At 39.1% G+C, this 23,540-nt stretch overlaps 1 protein-coding gene across 2 annotated transcripts in view; it reads left to right on the top strand.

Annotated features, from left to right (window-relative positions):
- Positions 1 to 23,540, top strand: part of L3MBTL4 (L3MBTL histone methyl-lysine binding protein 4) — a 485,331-nt gene that overhangs the window by 112,420 nt on the left and 349,371 nt on the right. For both annotated transcript variants that reach the window (XM_078060581.1, XM_078060580.1), the window contains exon 4: positions 7,062 to 7,116. In XM_078060581.1, coding sequence (XP_077916707.1) covers positions 7,062 to 7,116 — 55 coding nt within the window. The remainder of the gene's footprint in view (positions 1 to 7,061; positions 7,117 to 23,540) is intronic.

The raw sequence follows: 23,540 nt of genomic DNA, 5'->3' as shown, positions 1-23,540 counted from the left end.
TAAATGAGAAAAATATGCAGCCAAGAATACTATATCCAGCTAGGCTGTCATTGAAAATAGAAGGAGAGATAAAAAGCTTCCAGGACAAACAAAACTAAAGGAATTTGCAAACACGAAACCAGCCCTACAAGAAATCTTGAAAGGGGTCCTCTAAGCAAAGAGAGAGCCTAAAAGCAACATAGATCAGAAAGGAACACAGACAATATACAGTAACAGTCACCTTACAGGCAATACAATGGCACTAAATTCATATCTTTCAATAGTCACCCTGAATGTAAATGGGCTAAATGCCCCAAACAAAAGACACAGGCTATCAGATTGGATAAAAAAACAAGACCCATCGATATGCTGTCTGCAAGAGACTCATTTTAGACCCAAAGACACCCCCAGATTGAAAGTGAAGGGGTGGAAAACCATTTACCATGCTAATGGACACCAAGAGAAAGCTGGGCTGGCAATCCTTACATCAGACAAATTAGATTTTAAACCAAAGACTGTAATAAGAGATGAGGAAGGACACTATATCCTACTTAAAGGGTCTATCCAACAAGAAGATCTAACAATTGTAAATATCTATGCCCCTAACATGGGAACAGCCAATTATATAAGGCAGTTAATAACGAAAGCAAAGAAACACATCGACAACAATAAAATAATACTGGGGGACTTTAACACCCCCCTCACTGAAATGGACAGATCATCTAAGCAAAAGATCAACAAGGAAATAAAGACTTTAAATGACACACTGGACCAAATGGACTTGACAGATATATTCAGAACGTTCCATCCCAAAGCAACAGAATACACATTCTTCTCTAGTGCCCATGGAACATTCTCCAGAATAGATCACATCCTAGGTCACAAATCAGGTCTCAACCGGTACCAAAAGATTGGGATCATTCCCTGCCTATTTTCAGACCACAATGCTTTGAAGCTAGAACTCAATCACAAGAGGAAAGTTGGAAAGAACTCAAATACATGGAGGCTCAAGAGCATCCTACTAAAGAATGAATAGGTCAACCCGGAAATTAAAGAAGAATTAAAAAAATTCATGGAAACAAATGAAAATGAAAACACAACTGTTCAAAATCTTTGGGATACAGCAGAGGCAGTCCCAAGAGGAAGGTATATAGCAATACAAGCCTTTCTCAAGAAACAAGAAAGGTCTCAAGTACACAACCTAAACCTACACCTAAAGGAGCTGGAGAAAGAACAGCAAATAAACGCTAAACCCAGCAGGAGAAGAGAAATAATAAAGATCAGAGCAGAAATCAATGAAATAGAAACCAAAAGAACAGTAGAACAGATCAACGAAACTAGGAGCTGGTTTTTTGAAAGAATTAACAAGATTGATAAACCCCTGGCCAGACTTACCAAAAAGAAAAGAGAAATGACCCAAATAAATAAAATTATGAATGAAGGAGGAGAGATCACAACCAACACCAAAGAAATACAAACAATTATAAGAACATATTATGAGCAACTCTATGCCAGCAAATTAGATAATCTGGAAGAAATGGATGCATTCCTAGAGATGTATCAACTACCAAAACTGAACCAGGAAGAAATAGAAAACCTGAACAGACCCATAACCACTAAGGAAATTGAAGCAGTCATCAAAAATCTCCCAACAAACAAGGGCCCAGGGCCAGATGGCTTCCCAGGGGAATTCTGCCAAACACTGAAAGAAGAATTAATACCTATTCTTCTGAAACTGTTCCAAAAAATAGAAATGGAAGGAAAACTTCCAAACTCGTTTTATGAGGCCACCATTACCTTGATCCCCAAACCAGACAAAGACCCCATCAAAAAGGAGAATTACAGACCAATATCCTTGATGAACATGGATGCAAAACTTCTCACCAAAATACTAGCCAATAGGATCCAACAATACATTAAAAAGATTACTCACCACGACCAAGTGGGATTTATCCCTGGGCTGCAAGGTTGGTTCAACATCCGCAAATCAATCAATGTGATACAATATATTAATAAAAGAAAGAACAAGAACCATATGATCCTCTCAATAGATGCAGAAAAAGCATTTAACAAAGTAAAGCATCCTTTCTTGATCAAAACTCTTCAGAGTATAGGGATAGGGGGTACATACCTCAATATCATAAAAGCCATCTATGAAAAACACACAGCAAATATCATTCTCAATGGGGAAAAACTGAGAGCTTTCCCCCTAAGGTCAGGAACATGGCAGGGATGTCCACTATCACCACTGTTATTCAACATAGTATTAGAAGTCCTAGGCACAGCAATCAGACAACAAAAAGAAATAAAAGGCATCCAAATCAGCAAAGAAGCAGTCAAACTCTCACTCTCTGCAGATGATATGATACTTTATATGGAAAACCCAAAAGACTCCACCCCAAAACTGCTAGAACTCATAGAGGAATTCAGTCAAGTGGCAGGATATAACATCAATGCACAGAAATCAGTGGCATTCCTATACACCAACAACAAGACAGAAGAAAGAGAAATTAAGGAGTCGATCCCATTTACAATTGCACCCAAAACCAGAAGATACCTAGGAATAAATCTAACCCAAGAGGCAAAGAATCTGTACTCAGAAAACTATAAAATACTCATGAAAGAAATGGAGGAAGACACGAAGAAATGGAAAAACGTTCCATGCTCATGGATTGGAAGAGCAAATATTGTGAAGATGTCAATGCTACCTAGAGCAATCTACACATTCAATGCAATCCCCATCAAAATACCATCCACTTTTTTCAAAGAAATGGAACAAATAATTCTAAAATTTGTATGGAACCAGAAAAATCCCCGAATAGCCAAAGGAATGTTGAAAAAGAAAAGCAAAGCTGGTGGCATCACAATTCCGGACTTACAGCTCTATTACAACGCTGTCATCATCAAGACAGTATGGTACTGGCACAAAAACAGACATATAGATCAATGGAACAGAATAGAGAGCCCAGAAATGGACCCTCAACTCTATGGTCAACTAATCTTTGACAAAGCAGGAAAGAATGTCCAATGGAAAAAAGACAGTCTCTTCAACAAATGGTGTTGGGAAAATTGGACAGCCCCATGAAGAAGAATGAAACTGGACTATTTCCTTACACCACACACAAAAATAGACTCCAAATGGTTGAAAGACCTCAATGTGAGACAGGAGTCCATCAAAATCCTAGAGGAGAACACAGGCAGCAACCTCTTCGACCTTAGCCGCAGCAACTTCTTCCTAGAAACATCGCCAAAGGCAAGGGAAGCAAGGGCAAAAATGAACTATTGGGATCTCATCAAGATAAATAGCTTTTGCACAGCAAAAGAAACAGTCAACAAAACCAAAAGACAACCGACAGAATGGGAGAAGATATTTGCAAATGACATATCAGATAAAGGGCTAGTATCCAAAATCTGTAAGAACTTCTTAAACTCAACACCCAAAGAACAAATGATCCAATCAAGTAATGGGCAGAAGACATGAACAGACATTTTTCCAAAGAAGACATCCAAATGGCCAACAGACGCATGAAAAAGTGCTCAACATCGTTCGGCATCAGGGAAATCCAAATCAAAACCTCTGAGATATGACCTCACACCAGTCAGAATGGCTAAAATTAATAAGTCAGGAACCGACAGATGTTGGCTGGATGTGGAGAAAGGGGAACCCTCCTACACTGTTGGTGGGAATGCAAGCTGGTGCAACCACTTTGGAAAACAGTATGGAGTTTCCTCAAAAGTTGAAAATAGAGCTACCATATGATCCAGCAATTGCACTAGTGGGTATTTACCCCAAAGATACAAATGTAGGGATCCGGAGGGGTACGTGCACCCCGATGTTTATAGCAGCAATGTCCACAATAGCCAAACTGTGGAAAGAGCTAAGATGTGCCTAGACAGATGAATGGATAAAGTAGAATTGGTATATATATACAATGGAATAGTATGCAGCCATCAAAAGGAATGAGATCTTGCCATTTGCAACGATGTAGATGGAACTGGAGAGTGTTATGCTGAGCGAAATAAGTCAATCAGAGAAAGACATGTATCATATGACCTCACTGATATGAGGAATTCTTAATCTCAGGAAACAAACTGAGGGTTGCTGGAGTGGTGGGGGATGGGAGGGATGGGGTGGCTGGGTGATAGACATTGGGGAGGGTATGTGCTATGGTGAACGCTGTGAATTGTGTAAGACTGTTGAATCACTGATCTGTACCTCTGAAACAAATAATATATGTGTAAAAAAAAAGAAGAAGATAGTAGGAGGGGAAGAATGAAGGGGGGGAATCGGAGGCGGAGATGAACCATGAGAGATGATGGACTCTGAAAAACAAACTGAGGGTTCTACCGGGTAGGGGGCTGGGGGGATGGGTTAGCCTGGTGATGGGTATTAAAGAGGGCACGTTCTGCATGGAATCCTGGGTGTTATACACAAACGATGAATCGTGGAACACTACATCAAACCTAATGATGTAATGTATGGTGATTAACATAACATAATAATTAAAATAAATAAATAAAATATCAACCATTAAAAAAAAACATGTTTCAGAGAAAAGGAAATACAAGTGGCTTTTAAATACACAAAGTAATCTTCAGTTTTGTCCTAATGAAACAAATGAAATTAAAACTATAGTAAGATTTTTCACTCACCATCTTGGCAAAAATCCAAAAATTTGATAACACACCCTGTTGACCGGCTATAGGAACACAGGCTCTGATCCAAGGCTTGTGGGATTATTGAGTGGGGCAGCTCATGTGGGGATTAGCAGCAGAAAAATATGAGTCTCTGTTGACCAGCAGTTTCTCTTCTTTTTTTTTTTTTTTTTTTAAGATTTATTTATTTATTTGAGAGGCAGTGAGCAAGCATGAGCAGGGGGAGGGGCAGAGAGAGAATCTCAAGCAGACTCCATGCTGGGTGCAAAACTCAGTGCGGGGCTCCATCTCATGAGCCTGAGATCACAGCCTGAGCCGAAACTAAGGGTCAGACACCGAACTGACTAAGCCACCCAGGCACCCCCTGGCAGTTTGACTTCTGAGAAGTCATTCCATAGATAGCCTTGCACATATGCAAAATGGCATACATGCTAGTTTTTCACTGTAGCATTATATGACTGGAAGAAAAGATTAGAAACAACCGAAACATCCATACATATGGAACCAGTTAAGTAAATCATGAAATATCCATTCAGTGTAATATTGTGCAGTTGTGAAGAAAGAACGAGAATGCTCTTCATAACCTGATAAAGATCTCTGAGGTATTTTGTAAAAATGAGAAGAGAGGTAGAAAACAGTATTATGTGCTACCTTTGTGCATCAGAGCAAGAAAATAAGATTATATATTCATGTTCCTTTGTATTTTTATAAAGTAAACCTTGCAAGGACATACTAGAGTCTAATGACAGTGATTACTGGGTGGAGGTACTGAGTTGGTCAGTTGGAGGAGGATGGGTGGCGAAGTTTTCACTGTACCACTTCTTTCTATGTATATTTTTACCTTGAACCATCCAAATTCAAAAAACAAATGATATGTATAGAAAGACACCAAGCTAAGGCATCTCAAGGAATCTATCACAATCAATTGTATATGGCTGTATCGGTGGTTGCCTGGTTTGCTTACCCATCAATAAAGAAACATTAATCACATATCTTAATATATGTGGATTACTTGTTTATTTGAAAATTGTATGATTTACTATTACACAAATTGTATTTTGTACCTCAAAGCCACAGACCAAAAAGAAACTAAGACTGTATAATATAAAAATGAAATTAACAGTATTTATTTTAACAGTTACAAACAAGTTTGCTCTCATTAAAATGTTAATATACATCATCCTTTTTTGAAAGCTTGATTCAGAGCTTTATGTTGCTGTTATCTGAAGTCTGTTTTTTAGGTTCAGTGGTAATGGTTGTCATAGCCAGGATGACTGAGTATCCTGTTTGTCTAGAACTTAGGGGTTCCCCACACATGGGACCTTAGTGCTATGACTGACTAGGTCAGTCTGGGGAAAACTGGGGCAGTCAGGCACACTTGTCATAGCTTAAGATCTATCCTCAAGATATATAGGACTAACTTGAAGAAATGATCGTTCGCCAAACCTACTAAGTCATGACACTCATTTCTCAGCATCTCCCATCAATTATGTGAAGGTTTTTGTGTATTTCATCTGCTGAATTTTCATCTTCTCTGATGACAATCAGTTTTTCTTGGGAACCAATCAAAAATATTGCATATTTATATTTCAAAAAGTGAGTTCAAAGCCCTCTGAAATCCTTCATTTGGAGGATTTTGAAATTGGGAAACTGTTCCCGAATGTTTTAAATGTATAATTGCGAGAGTTTGTGTAGGGGGCATACATTGTTTATGGCCACAAAATTATTTAAATGAAACCCATTTCTGGATACCCATTAACAAATGCTCTTTGCTACTGTGAGTATCTTTCAAAAAGAAGTTATCCCCTTAGTCTTTGTTAGGTGGTCAGCCTTCCTTCCAGAGTTGCTACAAGAGTGTGTCTGATGAATTGCTTGCTCCTTAGAGAGAAGCTCTGCCATGTTCTTGTTGGGCGCTTGTGCTGTTTGTCATATTCAGTCTGTGTTTTTTTTCAGAGGAATCTTTGAAGTCCGTTGTCCCTTCTCTGCAGGTCAGTTTGGCTAAGATTAGATAGTGTAATATTGACTGACCTTAATAAACTGTCCTAGATGCCAGTAGGCTGAAGGACGTTGGAGAGCTTGGCTCTGGTGTGGACTTGCCTCTTCCATCAGCCTGCCTCTGGCATGACTGCCACCCCAGGCAGCAGAGGGGTGCCCTTATCAACTTCGGTAGTAACTGTTATTGAACCTTAGTCTCTCTCCTATTTTAGCCAACAAAGAATTTAAGACAGTAATAAAGGATTCCTCCCACGTCCAAATGATCATTGCATGCCCCCTGGAGTTTGCACACCCATCCGAGGGCACTGGCAGCTGATGTATTGTCCCTGTCTTTCCAGTGTTTTTCATGGCTTGGCTTCCTGCACACAGAAAAGTTTGTTTCCGGTGTGTTATCCAGAAATATGGTCTAAGCCATGTTTTCTGTGTTCTAGGAGCAAGCTGAGGAAGAAAAGAAGCCCAGGGATGGTGCAACCCCGTTGAGTCACGGTAATCATCACCATCTTTTACAGTTTTAGTACACAATGAATAACTTTTAAATGAAGTTTTTATCAGATAGCTTTAGTCGTTTTAGGTTTATTAATTTAAGTCTATAATCATAGTATCATTTATTGACATTGTGTTAGATTCTCTTCTGTGGACTTTATCAGTCATCTAGGATTTCCGAATAGGTACATCAAGAAAAATTCTGAAGCTCTGACCTCATTTATTTGCCTTTTAAAATGTTTTAAGTAAAACAACTTCTGATTTGTAAACCTTCCCTGAGAACAAGACAATAAGAGATGCTACTTAGTTTATTATAATTCTTTGCTTGAGCTCTTCTCAGAGTAGTTTATTGCATTTGTGCTCTTCCATTGAAGTCATGTTTTAGAGGAGATTGTACATTTGCTCTAAAATGAATATCCCTCATTCTGGTTATTAATACACCAATAAGTTTTAGATAAGAACTTTTTAATATTGAGCTAATTCGCTGATGTTTTAAATTTTTTATTTATTTATTTATTTATTTATTTATTTATTTATTTATTTATTTATTAAGAGAGCACAAGTGGGGGAACTGGCAGAGGGAGAGGGAGAGAGAGAATCTTAAGCAGGCTCCATGCCCAGCACGGAGCCTAACACAGGGCTTGATCTCACAACCGTGAGATCATGACCTGAGCCAAAATCAAGAGTTGAATGCTTAACTGACTGAGCCACTCAGGCACCCTTCTGATGTTTTAAACTTAAATCAACAAATGCAGATGATATTTTCCTGGAATATCTATTCCATTATTTTATGATTATTGCTACACAAGTAGACAACTGTTATTAAATTTTCTGTAAAATGTAGTTGAATGTCCCAACATTTATGCTACTCTCCAAGGGAAGGAAGCATATACATTTGATAAATCTTTTCTAATGATATTTTAAAAGTATCTTAAATATTTGTTGAATAAGTTTTTTTTAATAAACAATGGAAACAACTAAAAATACCTTGAAAAAAAACGATAAGCAAAATTTGAGGTTTTTAAAGACCATTTTATATTGCTTAGTTTTGGGACAAAATATTGAAAATTTGTGATCTTCCATCTAAATGCTTTTAAAATAAAAGTTGTTTTCTGCTATAAGCAAAATATGCTGCTTTAAATTCTTTTCTTCTCTTGCTGTCAGCCAGTCCCATCATGTTCTTTGCTGAAAAAGCAAAATAGAATGCAGTAATTTGGTAATTATGTAACTTGATGTTCAGCTCCATTGAAATACACTTTAGTTATGCAACACTGGAATTCTAGAAATAAATTTGGACTGTACCTGGCCCTAACAGTGGGGTTTTTTTAAACATTATTTTTTTCTTGTAAGAGAGAAGTTGTGATTTATTATGTTGTTGTTCTCCTTTGCAGCTATATTTTCACACTAATGCAAATTGTTTTAGGTTCTTTTATTCCATGGTTGTTGCAACATTTATTCTAGGAAAAGAAGATGCAGGTAGGCCAACAATTTAAGAATGTTCAGTCCTCAAAACTAAGATTTTTTAGTAATTTAGTATTTAATAGTTCCATTATAGCCAAATATATGTTTATTGTAAATAGTTTTTCAGTTTTAATAGAAAGTGACTTTTTGCTGTTGTTCTTCCATTGTCAGACTAGTTTTTATGGTCAGTGGTCCATTCTCAAAAGTTTCACCTGTGGTTTATTCTCAAATCTGAGGTTGTTGCTGTTTGCCTCAACTATTGAACATAGCTCCATGGTTAGAAGAAGGATGGGATTTAGTTTGTGCATATAGATGCAACAAACTGCTAGTGGAAATGGAAATTGAATTATTTGAGGGGCTTTTGAGGTACTGCTTTTAGTGGGATGAAGGAAACCGTTCCCTTAGTTGCCTATTGTTGTAATAGTACAGTGGGGATTTTCTTCCTATAATTTCTGAAAATTGTTTAATTTTTTTTCTCTAGGCTTCTTGCAAAACAAAAAAAAAGATTTAGTCACTTACCTATGTCTTAAAAATAATAACAAAAGAAAAGCAAAAAAAATGTATACATACATATTTATATGTGACCAGAAAGATTGTATTGAAAAATGAACACTTAATTCTTAGTCCTGATTTTACAACAAGGAAGGCATTTCTTTGGAAATCATTACAAAATAATTTATTAGGAGCACAATCTGTGCCACTAACACTGACTCCCGTGTTATAGATGATGAAGATTTGAGAGGCCCTTTGAGTTCTTTAGGGTAAACAACTAGTGAATGGTGGATCCAGGATTTGAACCCACATCTAGTAATTCTAAAGCTTATGTCCTTTCTGCTTTACATGTTATTTAATGTTCTTCCTTCTTTGTAGCTATTAAGACAAAAGTAGAGAAAATGAATCTTGCTTAGAAATGTGATGGGAAAGAACTGCTAATAATTAAGGTGCTAATGCTGTGTAATATCGCCCTTTTTGTCCATGGGAACTGGCTGAACTAGAATTTTCCTGACATAGTCATGCCCTGAGATTAACTTTGTTTGGTTCTTTTGGAAACTCTCTGAGCTCTAGTATTCCTGGTGATTCAAAAATTTTAACAATTGTCTTGGATACCCCTAAGAAAAGGTTTGTTTTAGTAAGTATTATTTGTTAATAATTATTTATGACTGAAGGTATCCAATTAGTATTGTCAATCACTCCGTAATCCCAGACCTCTACATTTGAAGTCTCCGAGATAAAAAGAGCTAATTTCTTCAGATTGATGAGTGATCGGGCTTTTCCCCTTCTAAATTTTAAGTGTTCTTTTTAACTAATGCTAATACTTGTTTGGTTGAGTGTTGGGGCAGTGAGGTCTTTATAAACATAAAAAGAATAGAAGAAATTATAAAGGAAAATGAGATATATACACATCCAAATTAAACTTTGTACATCAAAGAACATCATAATAAAAATTAAAATGGAAATAAACCAGCAAATATTTACCACAACTACTGACAGAAGGTCCATACACACAATGGATTTAGAAGAAATGAGATACACTAAGATCTCAGTGCAGAAACAGACAAAAGACATGAACAGGCAATTCATGGAAGACAGAATAAAAGTAGCTAAAACAGAAATGTCTTACTAGAAAGCAAAGAAATACACATTTAAATGTAATGATGAACATTTTTTACCCTCATAATTAACAACAATTAAAAACATGCTGATACCACTTGCTGGTGGGCTGGGGGAGCTGCTCTTGGGAGTGCAAGTTGTTCCATTGTTTTGGGGAACATATTGATGGCATTTATTGTTAAATAAACATGTCCTTCAACTCAGCAGCTCCACTTTTTGGAATTTCTCCCAATGAAATAAGCCATCTGCATTGAATGTATGCATATGATATTCATTGTGGTGCCAATTATAAATGGAGAAAAGTTGGAAGTAAGTAATGTAAATGTCCAGTGAATTTGGAATAGGTAAAACATTATGGCACAACTGTGTATAGACAGTTGTGTGGTCACTTAGGTGCTTTTGAAAAAAATTAAATTACGTGAGAGGGAAAGCTTTTGATAACATATTAAGAGGGAAAAAGCTCAGGACAGTAATCTCAGTGATGGTTGAAAAAAATCATATATCTATAGCATAGAAAGAAAGATGTTAACAATTATTATCTCTAAGTTGTGAAATAAAAGAACGCTTTCTATAATTTCCAAGGTTTTTTGTTGTTGTTGTTGTTGTTTTTGCAATTAGTAGGTAATCATGGTACAGTCAGGTAAATATTGAAAAATAAATTTGGAAACTTCTGAACATTAAAAGCTTCAGCTTGTGGAGTGGAGGATGTTGTTGGAATGCCTGTTTTTGGACTTCTTCCTTTTTTTGTAAGTAAACTTTTCGTTTTGGAATAATTTTAGATTTGAGAAAAGTTACATAGTACAAGTAGTCCTGTATGCCCTTCACCGAGTTTCTGCTAACATCCTTATCATATATAACTGTAGGACATTTGTCTAAACTAAGAGATTAACATTGATACATCACTATCAATAAACTGTGTACTTTATTCAAGTTCCACCAACTTTTCTATTAATGCTTTTTCTCTAGATTATCATTAGAGGCCTCTGAGTATCTGGCACTTGACCAGCACCTGCCATTGAACCCTGCCTCCCCCCGTTTTGCTTCAGTTCAACAGAACATGGAGTCTGGGGGCACCTGGGTGGCTCAGTCGGTTAAGTGTCTGCCTTCGGCTCAGGTCATGATCTCAGGGTCCTGAATCCAGCTCCTCTCAGTGGGGAGCCTGCTTCTTCCTCTGCCTGTTGCTCCCTCTGCTTGTGCTCTCTCTCTCTCTCTCTCTGACAAATAAGTAAAATCTTTAAAAAAAATTACATGCATTCTAGACCTTGCTGTCTGAAGAACGGTGTCTTCTGCCTGGAGGCTTCTTCTTCTGGCCTTATCCAAGGAGCTGGCTCCTTCAAAACCTCATTATCTTCTCTACTTTGCTTATTTTGTATTTTTCTCCCTCTTCTGTTTTCTCTTAGCATACCCTAGGGCACTTGGCTTTTAAAAATTAAGTTATATAATCTGCTATGTCTCCCACTTAAGTTGGGTATCTTTTAAAAAGGCATGTAATCAGGTCCAATCCGGCCAGTAGGATTTATCATTGAGTATACTGAAGTAATAACTTACTAGAGCTCTGAAGGATTAATTAGCTCAATGGCCTGAAGAAGAATTAGCACAGCTTCCAAAAGTGCTTAACTTACTTTCAGGGAGTAGTTTTGGTGCTGAGGGATATGGTCCATGAAGTGATTCTGAAAGATTCAAAGATGGTCCTTTGAGCATTATCCCTGGAGTCTTTTGTTAGAGTAACTAGTTTACTTTCTGGGTGAAATGACAGAAATACTTCCTTACAAAGTGGAAATAATACCCACATTTTTAAAACTTTGTGAGAGGTCTGTTCATTCTCACCAAGGTAGTTACTTACCTAAGAATGGACAGCAACATCAGAAAAGGGAAGACCAAATCAATTTTAATTTAGTCCATTTTTATTTTTATAAATGGCATTTACTGTCATTAAATGGAAAGCTAAATGTTTAGGTATTTGGCAACTTTGAACCTAAGAAATTACATTTTCATTGAGCCATGAAACTGTCACTGGACGGTAAGCAGGGGACTTTTTGTAACTAATGTACTTTTCTTGGGAGAAACTTTAATAAAATGCATTCAAATGCACTTTATCAAAAGTAAAACAAAAACGGAAGATGTTTTCTATACACACACACACACACACAAAATACTACTCTGTAAAAAATAGTTTTTAGTATATATTTTCAAATAATTTATTTGCTCTTGAGAGTGGCTTGTAAGTGAGCTAATCTTTGACCTTAGATAATCAAGTTGCCAAACCTCCCATCTAGTAGTCTGTCACTTCTGGGTGAATTAGTGGTAGTGTGAATGTACACTCTCACAAAGGAAAGGAGCATGTTTATTTTCTTCCGGGAGTCAGTCAGTAGATGATATCAATTAATAAAACTGTATAAAGCACAAAAATAGCGGAAGGGCCTGTATTCATAAAACCTCTTTCATAAAGACAGTTTTTATGGGCCATGTTGAATTCTTTACTATATGAAAGCAGACACCATATTAAAATTTTTACCTCATTAAAGAACTTCCTGAGAAAGCCTCCAGATTATTTATGTTCTCAAGCTGTCCTGCAGAGGAACCTCTACTACTTCTGTTATTAGAGGTCCCTGGTGGATAATAAGTGTTGGACTCTGGAAAGGGGACCGAGTGCCCTGACTTTTAGATTGATTTAGCAAAAGAAAATGTCACAGCCACTTAGTTCCAGTGGAGGTATCTGGGAAGCTTTCAAGCTCTGCAGGCCTCATAGCTCTAAGGAGGGCCTGGCCGCAGCCAGCTACCATCTCCTGCCCGAGCAAAACACCCCATCGTCTCCTCCCGAGGGTCTTCCTCGTTCTGTTCCTAAAACCAGAGACTTTTGTTTAACCAAAGGATTCTTCCCACTAATGTGTTTTGCTGTTTTAAAGCATATTTGATTTTTGTTCAGCATAATTGTCTTTTGCTACTGAGATTAAAGCTGCTTCTTTGGGGGCATTTCAATATTCGTTTGAATCTAAACTGTTTCCTGTGAAATATTTAATTTGGACTGTGGGCTTATTTGCTGACATGCCTGTGTTTAATGACTGCTTCATCTCCCTGTGCTCTCTTAGCACCGTAGAGTGAAGCATTCTTCTTTCTTTAAATACATTTCTTAACAATTTGGAAGTATTTCAAACTTAGGGAAAAGTTCCAAGTACAGCTCAGAGACATTTTTTTTTTTTTCTGAATTACAGAGTTCATTGCCAGCCTGATACCTTATCACCCCCAAATGCTTGAGTATGTATGTCCTACAAACAAGGTGCTGTCCTCCTCAGCTATAGTACGGCCATTCACAGCAGGAATTTAAAGTCGATACCTTACTGCCATGCAAGCCACAGACCCCCCTCAGGTTTCCCGTTATCCTGACAATGCCCTTTGTGGGAAGGGATCCAGTTCAGAACATGGCTTGCATTTAGTTATCTGCCTTTCTAGGCTCCTCCATCTGGACCAGCTCCGCAGCTTTCCCTGGACTTGACCTTGACGCTCTTGAAACTCACAGGCCAGTTATTTTGTAAATGTTCCTCCTTTGGGGTTTGCCTGATATTTCCTCATGATGAGACCCAAGTTGTACATCTTTGGAGGAATATCACAGAAGTGATGCTTTTTTTCCTTCTTGGCCTCCTATCAGATGGCACACAATTACGATTTGTCCCATTTCTGATGATAACTTACTTTGATCCCTTGATTAAGCTGGTGTCTGCCAGGTTTCTCCACTGTAAAGCTACAGTTTCTCCTTTGGAATTAGTTTTTTTTTTTAATTTATTTTTTTAATTTTATTATGTTATGTTAGTCACCATACAATACATCACTAGTTTTTGATGTAGTGTTCCACGATTCATTGTTTTCGTATAACACCCAGTGCTCCATGCAGTATGTGCCCTCCTTAATACCCATCACCGGACTAACCCATCCTTCCACCCCCCTCCCCTCTAAAACCCTCAGTTTGTTTTTCGGAGTTCATAGTCTCTCATGGTTCATCTCCCCCTCCGATCTCCCCCCCTTCATTTTTCCCTTCCTTCTCCTAATGTCCTCCATGCTATTCCTTATGTTCCACAAATAAGTGAAACCATATGATAATTGACTTTCTCTGCTTGACTTATTTCACTTAGCATAATCCCTCCAGTCCCATCCATGTTGATGTAAAAGTTGGGTATTCATCCTTTCTGATGGCTGAGTAATAGTCCATTGTATATATGGACCACATCTTCTTTATCCATTCATCTGTTGAAGGGCATTTGGGCTCTTTCCACAGTTTGGCTATTGCGGGCATTGCTGCTATGAACATTGGGGTGCATATGGCCCTTCTTTTCACTACATCTGTGTCTTTGGGGTAAATACCCAGTAGTGCAATTGCTGGGTCATAGGGTAGCTCTATTTTTAATTTTTTTGAGGAACCTCCATTATTATAGGGAAGAAATTTGAAGCTCTAAATATCCTATTTTTCACCTTACTTACTTATTTTCTTTCTTTGTTTTTCTTTTCTTTCTTTCTATTTCTTTCTTTCTTTCTTTTTCTTTCTTTCTTTTTCTTCCTTCCTTCCTTCCTTCCTTTCTTTCTTCCTCTCTCTCTCTTTCTCTCTCCTTCCTTCTTTCCTTCTAATTAATTTATTTCAATATGGACTTATGGTTCCTTATTTTTTTATTCATTGGATTGTAATCAATTTTTGTCAGTATTTTGGTGCCAAACTGACCAATGTTTGGCCAGTAGGAGCCCTTTCAAGTTGGTGTTCGTGTCTTTTTGATAGGTCTGTATTATTCTTTGAGCACTTCCATATTTTATAATCCAAGATGTTTTAGGCTCATCTTGTACTTTCCCTGCCTTGAATCAGTAATATCTCCAGAGAGCTCTGGTTCTTTTTCATGGTTGGGGTTAAGTGTGTTCATTGCTATTAGGTTGTCATTGCTCCCAGGCCTTCTCAGTGAACAGAGCTAAGGAATATCTCTTTGTATGTTTATACACACACATCTACATACATATGGATTTATACACACTATACACACACACGTGCTTCATGTCAGCATGTATTTTTATTTATATCAGTCTCTGTATCCTGAAATCTATGAATTCACAGTGATCTCTCCATTTCCAGTCTGATCCCTCAGGATTCATTCTAGTTTTCCCCTTCATAGATTTGAATTTCAGCTTTTGACAGTGAGAAATGTAGCTCCCATTATCTTTAGTAGATTTGCTTATTTGCTATATCTTCCATTTATCCTCCCATTATCTTTAGTATATTTGCCATTTGCTAAATCAACCATTGTTGCCAAAGCCCCCTCCCTGGCATGTATGACCACCTTGCTGCACTCCCCGGCTGCCCCCCCTTAGATGCCGTCCTCAAGCTCCTTTGCTCAGGCCCTCTCTGCAGGACACCATCCTCCCCCTAACTGGGCTTTGATGTTCCGCACCAGGCTGTCCATCCAGGGGGCGCCCTCCTTGTCCGATTTGGGCTCTGACTCTACGCTCTGGGCCACCTTCCCAAATAGATACCCTCAACACCTTGTTTAGAATTACTCCACTCCCTGCTCCGTGCCATTGCATCTCTCCGTGGTGACACCCCCTCACCTGGCCAGGTTGTCAGACTCTGTGCTGGACGCCCCCACATGTGGAAATTTTTTCTTACAGCCCCTCACCCCTACCATCCTCCCATGTGGATGCCTCCCTGTTCTGTCACATGTGGCTTTAGAACAGGGGAAGGGAGGGACAGACAGGAAGGAAAGAGAAGGGGAAGGAGAAGGCCAGGAGGATGAGAAGAACAACATGGTACCATTCTTGAAGAGGAGATCAGGAGAAAATGAGGCGTATCTGAAGTGGTGAAAAAGCCAACAGACAGGGCGGTGAGGAATTTTGAGTGTGGGGATTCTGCTTATGTCTCCCGGCTGGCTGGCTGGGGGCCTTTCCCTTCCAGGGGAACACCATATGTGAGTGGGTAATGCTTGCAGCTCCTGTGCATCCGGGTAATCCAGTTGTTAACAGTCATCTGGAGGGTTCCGCGTTTCTGCGTGCGTGGTACTTTCTGATCTTACTGGACGCTGCAGATCTGCATTTAGCTGTGCATCCTCATTCTTCTCCCAGCCCTGATGTTGACCCTCCTCTACTGCATTTGGACACAATTCCCAAAGTTACGAAGCACAGGAGAGAGTCAAGTGTGACAGTTGTGTTTTGAGTCTCAGTGCCTGGGAGCAATGTGGATGTGACACTGGGCCTTCCACAGAATGCGCATGGATTTCCCTCCGCAGCCAGAAGGAGATAGGGATTGCTGGTGCGTTCTTGCATCTTTGCTGATGTTGTTAGTTTCAGTGTTCAAGTGCAAAGCTACATTTGTACAGTAGCTCACTTCATAGAGCAGATGAAGCCCTTAGAAATTCCCTTGGAATGTTCATGACTAGAATCTTATTTTTTCTACTGATTTCCATATGTATAATTGAACCCTACATTAAAAAAAAAAGCTTTCCTTTAAGACAGCATCTAATTCACACTGAAGATGTTATAGTGTAATACACACAAACTTCACTAGAATTCAGGCCAGAGCATGCCAGTGGGTGGGCACAGATAAATGGCCCGGCCCTGGGTGTCTGAGCCCAGGGTAAATGTTATCTTTTAGAAGTCCAAGCTTTTAGTTTCTCTTTTGATATATAAAAGGAAATAAAGAGTGTGTGCTTAGAATCAAAGAGACCTCGTTTGAATTTCGGTTTTGCCACTTTAACTAGCTGTGTGACTTCCAACAACTGTTTCACTTCTCTAAGCCCCAATTTTCTTGCTTGTGAAATGAGAGTAATAGGTAATCTCTCTTAGCCTATAATACTGCCAGGATTGAATGAGAAAGTATTTATTACGTGTTTGGCCCTTGGGAGATACTCAACAGATGGTGTTTTTCTTGAACAGCTTAAATAGGGAATTTATGTATTCGTTTTCAGGTTCTTTTTGGTATCAGTTCTCATATTTTGCTTAGGAGATTTCTTAAGGACAGTAAAAAATTATTTACTCTAGATAAATAGGTGAAGCATTTTTTTAAAAGTGTTTTTATCCTACTTAAGGAATAATAGACCAATACAAAGTTTAAACCTTTTTTTTTTTTTCAAAGTTTAAACCTTTAAAGTTTATTTATTTACTTACTTATTTTTAGTAGTCTCTACACCCACTTGAGCTCACCACCTCGAGAGATCAAGAGTCACATGCTCCACCAACTGAGCCAGCCAGGGGCCCCTAAACCTTTAAAAACTCATTTGGTTTTCTTCTCTGCTGTAACTGGAAGCAGCACAGTGTGTTTGTCACAAGTCTTTCCTGAAAAGCCTCTTTGGTGGGTAGCTATGTGTAGAAAATAAGTTTTTGGAAAAGCACTCTAAGTGAAAATGAAAGATTGTTGCCAACATTTTGTGACTGTTGTGATGAAAATGAGGAGCAGGGGAAAATGATAGTGGCATGGGTCTGGTCTTTTGTAAGTTGAACAGATATAAAAAGCATTTGGGTTATAAAAAGATACAAACTTTCGGAAAACTTGCTGAATGGGTCCATTATTTTGGGATAAAAGAGATCTTATATTTGATTTAAAGTCATTCCTTTCTTAGCAGAGCCCATGCTCAACAGCCTTGGAGAGAGGAACACGCTCCCCAGTTTGGTGATAGGCCTGTCCATCAGATGCCCATGCTGAGACCTGGATGGCCACCTCAACACCTTCTTTTTTCGACTTTTCAAGGGCAGTCTGTTATCAGGGGCTGTTGGTTTTGATTCTGGAGTATTTCTCTAGTCTGTCTACTCTTTTCATCTTTCCTTTACTGTGAATCCTTGTTCCTCTCCCCAACCCTAGTGCTGACCTTCCTCCATTGCATTTCAACATAAAGCCCAAAGTTGTGAAGCACAGGGAAAATCCACTTGAATCCAAGCTGTCACCCCCGTCTGCATGTCCCAGTTCATCTCCCAGACTTGTTCTTGAGATGACCTACTCCAGTCTTCACATTGCAGCCACACTGTTCTTTTTAAAACACAAGCCCGGTCCTTTGCTTTGCTTAAAACTTTTCAAATGCTTTCCATTGCCTGTAGGATATGGGCAAGTCTTACTAAGGATTTAGTAGAACTTAAACCTGGAGAATCCGGCCCTTCCTTGCATCCTCAGCCTCCTCTCCAGCCGTGTGTCTGCCCATCCCTCATGCCCTCACAGCCGCCCTTATTTCAGGTTCTGTCACAGGATCCCTGTACCTGCTGTGCTTCCTGCCACAGTGTCCCTCCTCTTTCTCTCCAGGTCTCTCTTTTGCCTAGGTATAGTATGCACATGTTGCTAATGCGTGCAGAGCCTCACATTTTCACCTCAGGAAAGCTTTCCCTGATCTCCCAGACTAGGCTGAGCTGTCTGTTCTATGCCCCTAAGACCCTATACTCTATGAAAGCACTTAGTATAGTTTATAAGTATATTTTTGAATATCTGATTCTTACCTACTGGATTTTTTTTTTTTTTTTAGGGAGATAGTGCCCACACATGTGCACAAGTGTGTGAGTGGAGAAGAGGGGCAGAGGAGGAGGGAGAGAGAGAATCCCAAGCAGGCTCTATGCTCAGTGAAGAGCCCCATGCAGGGCTTGATCTCACAGCCCTGAGATCATGACCTGAGCAGAAATCAAGAGTTGGTTGCTTAACTGACTGAGCCACCCAGGAGCCCCCTTATCCACTAGATTTAAAGCTTGTGAGTGAGGCCTCATGTCTACTATTGTGTCCACAGGGCCTGGCACATAGTAGGTCCTCCCTAAGTGTTTGTTGAATAAATGACCAGAGAAAGCAGTTGATGAGGCTGAAAGTTGGTGTGGGCCATTGGAGGAGCTCCTTATTTGCTGTGCGAAGCTGGTTGGATTTTGTCTTCTAGTTAATAAAGAGAATTTGAAGCTTTGGGCCGGAGGGTGATAGCTTCTCTTGTGGAGAGGGAACTGCAGGGGAATCTCTGGGGAGGACTGGGGAGAGGTTGTGGGCAGGAGAGGAATGGAGAGATCAGTGTACTGGCAAGAGCTGGTGAGATGGGGCTGCTCAGCTACCACAGAGCCAGGTGCGCCTGAGAGGAGGAGACAGCTCCAAAGGTATTAGGAGGTGAAGCCGTGGGAATGGTAAATGAGTGACTGCAGGGGCTGCAGGAGGCATCATCAGAACTAGTGTGTGGAGACCATTCACTGACTTAGGGAACATGGAGATGTCATTCGGTGACAGTGCTGGATTTTCGTGTGGAGATTGCGGCCTGTGGAACACTCCAATGGTCTGCATCAGAAGCTCGTGAGAGAGGGGTTAAGGGGCAGCTTGGATTTGAGGGGCAGCTACATCAAGTGTGTAGGTAATAGGGGAACCTGTGAGTACAGGGAAGTCTGAGAATAACCCTCTGGTGTGGAGAGGAAGAGAAGCCAGTAAAGAACCAAGATGGAGCCCTCAGAAACATGGAAGGAGCGCTGGGTGGCTGGGCACCTTTGGAGTGGGGTGTGCTGTTCTCTCTGTGCTCCAGGACCGACCGTATAGCACTCTGTATGAGTAGTTGGGACCTAGAATGAATCTGTCTCTGTGATAGAGATTTTGAAATAGAAACATTTTTTCCCCAATTAAGCGTGAATTTCTATAAAGCCAGGTTTTAGAAGTTTATGACACTGCTATTTTAGTTTTGCTGTATGTTGAAAAGTATTCTACCAAGATAAGCCTATGGGTTGCCATTTTCTTTGTACTTTTAATTATCTGTAGTTGTCTTCACAGTGCTTAGGAACTTACGAGAAATTATTTTTCTATGGTAGTTGTTATAATTAATCTTTTACAAGAGCATATCTGCATTCAGTAGTTCAGGATTTAATTTGACAAGGAAGCTGTATTTTATTGATGATTTTAAAAACATAGGCAGGATGCTTTGGAATTGAAACCAGTTATTTAAATCAATGCACACTTAAGGCTTATCAGGATAATGGGTCCATTGGAATAAGACATTTATGCCAAAACTAAACCTTGGGGAAATAACTTTTTTTCATCTTTAAAATGATTAGCTGATTTGTTAGATATCTCCCATCCCTAAAGCTTTATGATTATATTTAAAACAATTTTAGAGAGTTAATGTCATAAGCTTTCTGTATAAAAGAATTCTAAGATAGTGAAGGATTTTTGGTGTTGTCTACATGTACTATTATAAATTAGTTCCCTGAACATCAGCTTAAAGGGACAGGAAAATATTAGCTATGAGTGCATTCTCTTAGTTCTTTTCTAGTTTCTGTATTTTATACAGTGAACCTCAATTCAAATCAGAGAATATAGTATCTACTATGTGATAACTATTGTCCTAAGCTAACTCTCCATTTGTAGATTCCTTCTTATTTTTCAAGCAAATTAAATATGATTATTTGGTCTACTTTCACAGTTATTGAGCATTTAGAAAATTTTTGGTGGTGAATTTGAACAGTTTACTGAATATCAGTACTTATTATTTTTGACATACAGTTCTATATTAGTTTCTTATAACCACAGCTAAGCAGTTCCAGCAGCAGAAATTTATATTACAGTTCTTCATGTTAGAAGTCTGACATGGGTCCCACTGGGCTAAAGTCAAGGTGTGGGCAGGGCTACATTCCTTTGGAAGCTCCAGGGAAGGATCTGGTTCCTTGCCTTTCCCAGCTTCTAGAAGCCAGCTGTACTCCTTGGCTTGTGGCCCCTTCCTCCATCTTTAAATCTAGCAAGGTAGCATCTCTTTTATCTGTCTGTCATAGTGACATCTTCCTCTGATCACAGCTGGGGAAGCTTTTCCACTTTTTTCTTTCAAAGATTTTATTTATTTATTTGAGAGAGAAAGGGAGAGCACACAAGTGGGGAGAGGAGCAGAGGAAGAGAGAGAAGCAGACTTCCTGCTGAGCAGGGAACCTGACACGAGGCTTGATCCTAGGACCCTGGGATCATGACCTGGGCTGAAGGCAGATGCTTTTCTTTTTTTTTTTAAGATTTTATTTATTTGTCAGAGAGAGCACAAGTGGGGTGGGGGGGTGTTGCAGAAGGCAGAGGGAGAAGCAGGCTCCCAGCTAAGCAAGGAGCCCAATGCAGGACTCCATCTTAGGACCCTGGGCCCATGACAAGCTGAAGGCGGAGATGCCCAACCGACTGAGCCACCCAGGTGTCCCTGAAGGCAGATGCTTAAGTGACTGAGCCACCCAGGCAAACCAAAACTTCTCCACTTTTAAGGACACCTAGGATTACATTGGGTCCACCTGGATAATCCAAGATAATCTCCCCAGCTCAAGGAACCTTAATCACACCTCCAAAATCCCTTTTGCCGTGTAATGTAACATATTCAGAGTTTCTAGGGATTAGGACGTAGATGTCTTTGAAGGCCATTATTCTGCCTAACATAAGTTCTCATTCGCAGAATCACTTTGAGCTTCCTTGTAGAAAATGGGAATTATTTTGTACCTGTTGCTAAGGGAACAGTGCTGTTATTGAGGTTCTCTAGCACCTAAATTTAGGGTCTTTTACTCATTAGGTCTACAGTTACTGCACTTTCTTGTTGCATTTATACAACATTATAATTCAAGTCAGGACTAAGGGGCTCTAATTCCAAAGAAGTCCTAAAGGGCTCAGTGGAGAAAGAGGCCAGTGGGGACTAATGGAGTCTTCATTGTTGCTTTGCATGCACTTTCTAGGAATTTAATTTTATGAAACTGATTTAGATGTTATTGCATAAAAATTGTTTAAACAGTGTTAATTATCTTTCCACTAATAACAGTACTCTTCTTTGACCCAGATGGTCTGCTAATGAACAGAAATTCAATGCTTCTTCATGGATTTTAAACTTACATTCACTGAGCATGATTAGTGTTTTAAAAGGTTAGGAAGCTGTGAGGTTAAGATATGATTTGGGAAGGAATTTATTTTAAACACTTTTAGTATCAAGAGAAAAAACAATTTTGAATAATATTTAAAATATGTTCATTAATTGAAGCCCAGCAGGAGATATGTTGAATAGAGGAAGGTCTAAATTCTGATCAACAGAATTAATTAAATTAATGAAAGTTGCAATAACTGGAGCTATATTATATTTAACAGATTACATTAGATGTTTCTAGGATATATAGAAGAAAAAGGTCAAGGGAAATATGCAGTTAATCACTTGATGAGGAGAATATTGCCATCTCATATAGATGGATATTAATTTGAAGATTTACAGCATGGTATTCATAGGAGAGTATTTTAATATCAGCCAGTAATTATATGGGTCTTCTTTAAGGATTCTCGGTGATGAAAATTATTTTTATGACCTGCCTGCCCCACATTTACTACATGTCAAGGGGGAAATCAGTTAACACTAGGAAATCTGCACACAAGATTTTTACACTTTATTGTACACTTCGTCATTAACTGAATATTCTAGTAAGAACTTTGAGGTTCCTTAGTTCTTTATTCTCCTCTAGTGACAGAACTGGACCCACTTAGGAATCCTGATCCTCATTCAAACCTGTTGTTAAAGTGACTCTTCATCTCTTTGGCAGTTTCTGCTTGTCTTCATCTTGTGTTCCACACCTACCCACCTGTTGATTGTTCTCTCAATTAAGTTGTTGACTATTTCTTCCTCTTCTCCACCTCCTTCTCCTTCTCCATCTTGTCTTCCTTCCCTTCTTCCTCCCTTCCCTTTCTTCTCCTTCTCTTTCTTTATTTGCTCTTTCCTTGTATTCTGATTTACCAGTCTGTTCTGGTTTTTATGTCTCAATGCTTTCTCTTTATTAGTTCTTTACTCTCTACCCTCCATTAAGTGTTGAGATTTCCTGGTGAAGGAGTTCAACTATGATTCTCTTTTTGTAGTGCACTTTTTCTTTTGGTGACTTCTGTTATCTGGATCCTACTGTAGTTATTTCTGCCTAGCTGCAGGTTCATATCTCAGCTGCACACTGGAAGTGGACTCCACCTACTTATCCTTCACAATATCAATTCACACCCTCCTCAGTCTTTTTTTCTCTTTGGTCTTGGCCACTCTCTCTCTCTTTTTTTTCTTTTTTAGAGAGAGAGAGACCACGCATGTGCATGCATGTGTGAGGGGTGGGGAGGGACAGAGGAAGAGGGAGAGAGAGAATCTTAAGCAGGTTCCATGCTCAGTGTGGAGCCCAGTGTGGGCGGGGCTTGATCTCATGACCCTGAGATTGTGACCTGAGCTGAAATCAAGAATCACTCGCTTAAATCACTGAGCCACCCAGGTGCCCCTCTTCTTGTTTTTTTTTTTTTTTTTTTTTTAATGCTGTCACCATTTACCTGTTCTCCTGAGTGAAACCAGCATGTGCCACATGGATTGTAACCTTAATTACTAAATGAGAAAGGAAAACTAAAGATGTGGGAGGGGCATCTGGGTGGCTCAGTC

This window comes from Halichoerus grypus, chromosome 13 (genome assembly GCF_964656455.1).
Source record: "Halichoerus grypus chromosome 13, mHalGry1.hap1.1, whole genome shotgun sequence".
NCBI classification, from domain to species: domain Eukaryota; kingdom Metazoa; phylum Chordata; class Mammalia; order Carnivora; family Phocidae; genus Halichoerus; species Halichoerus grypus.
Note: the sequence above shows the minus strand (reverse complement) of the source record. Positions and strands in the feature narration are given on the sequence as shown.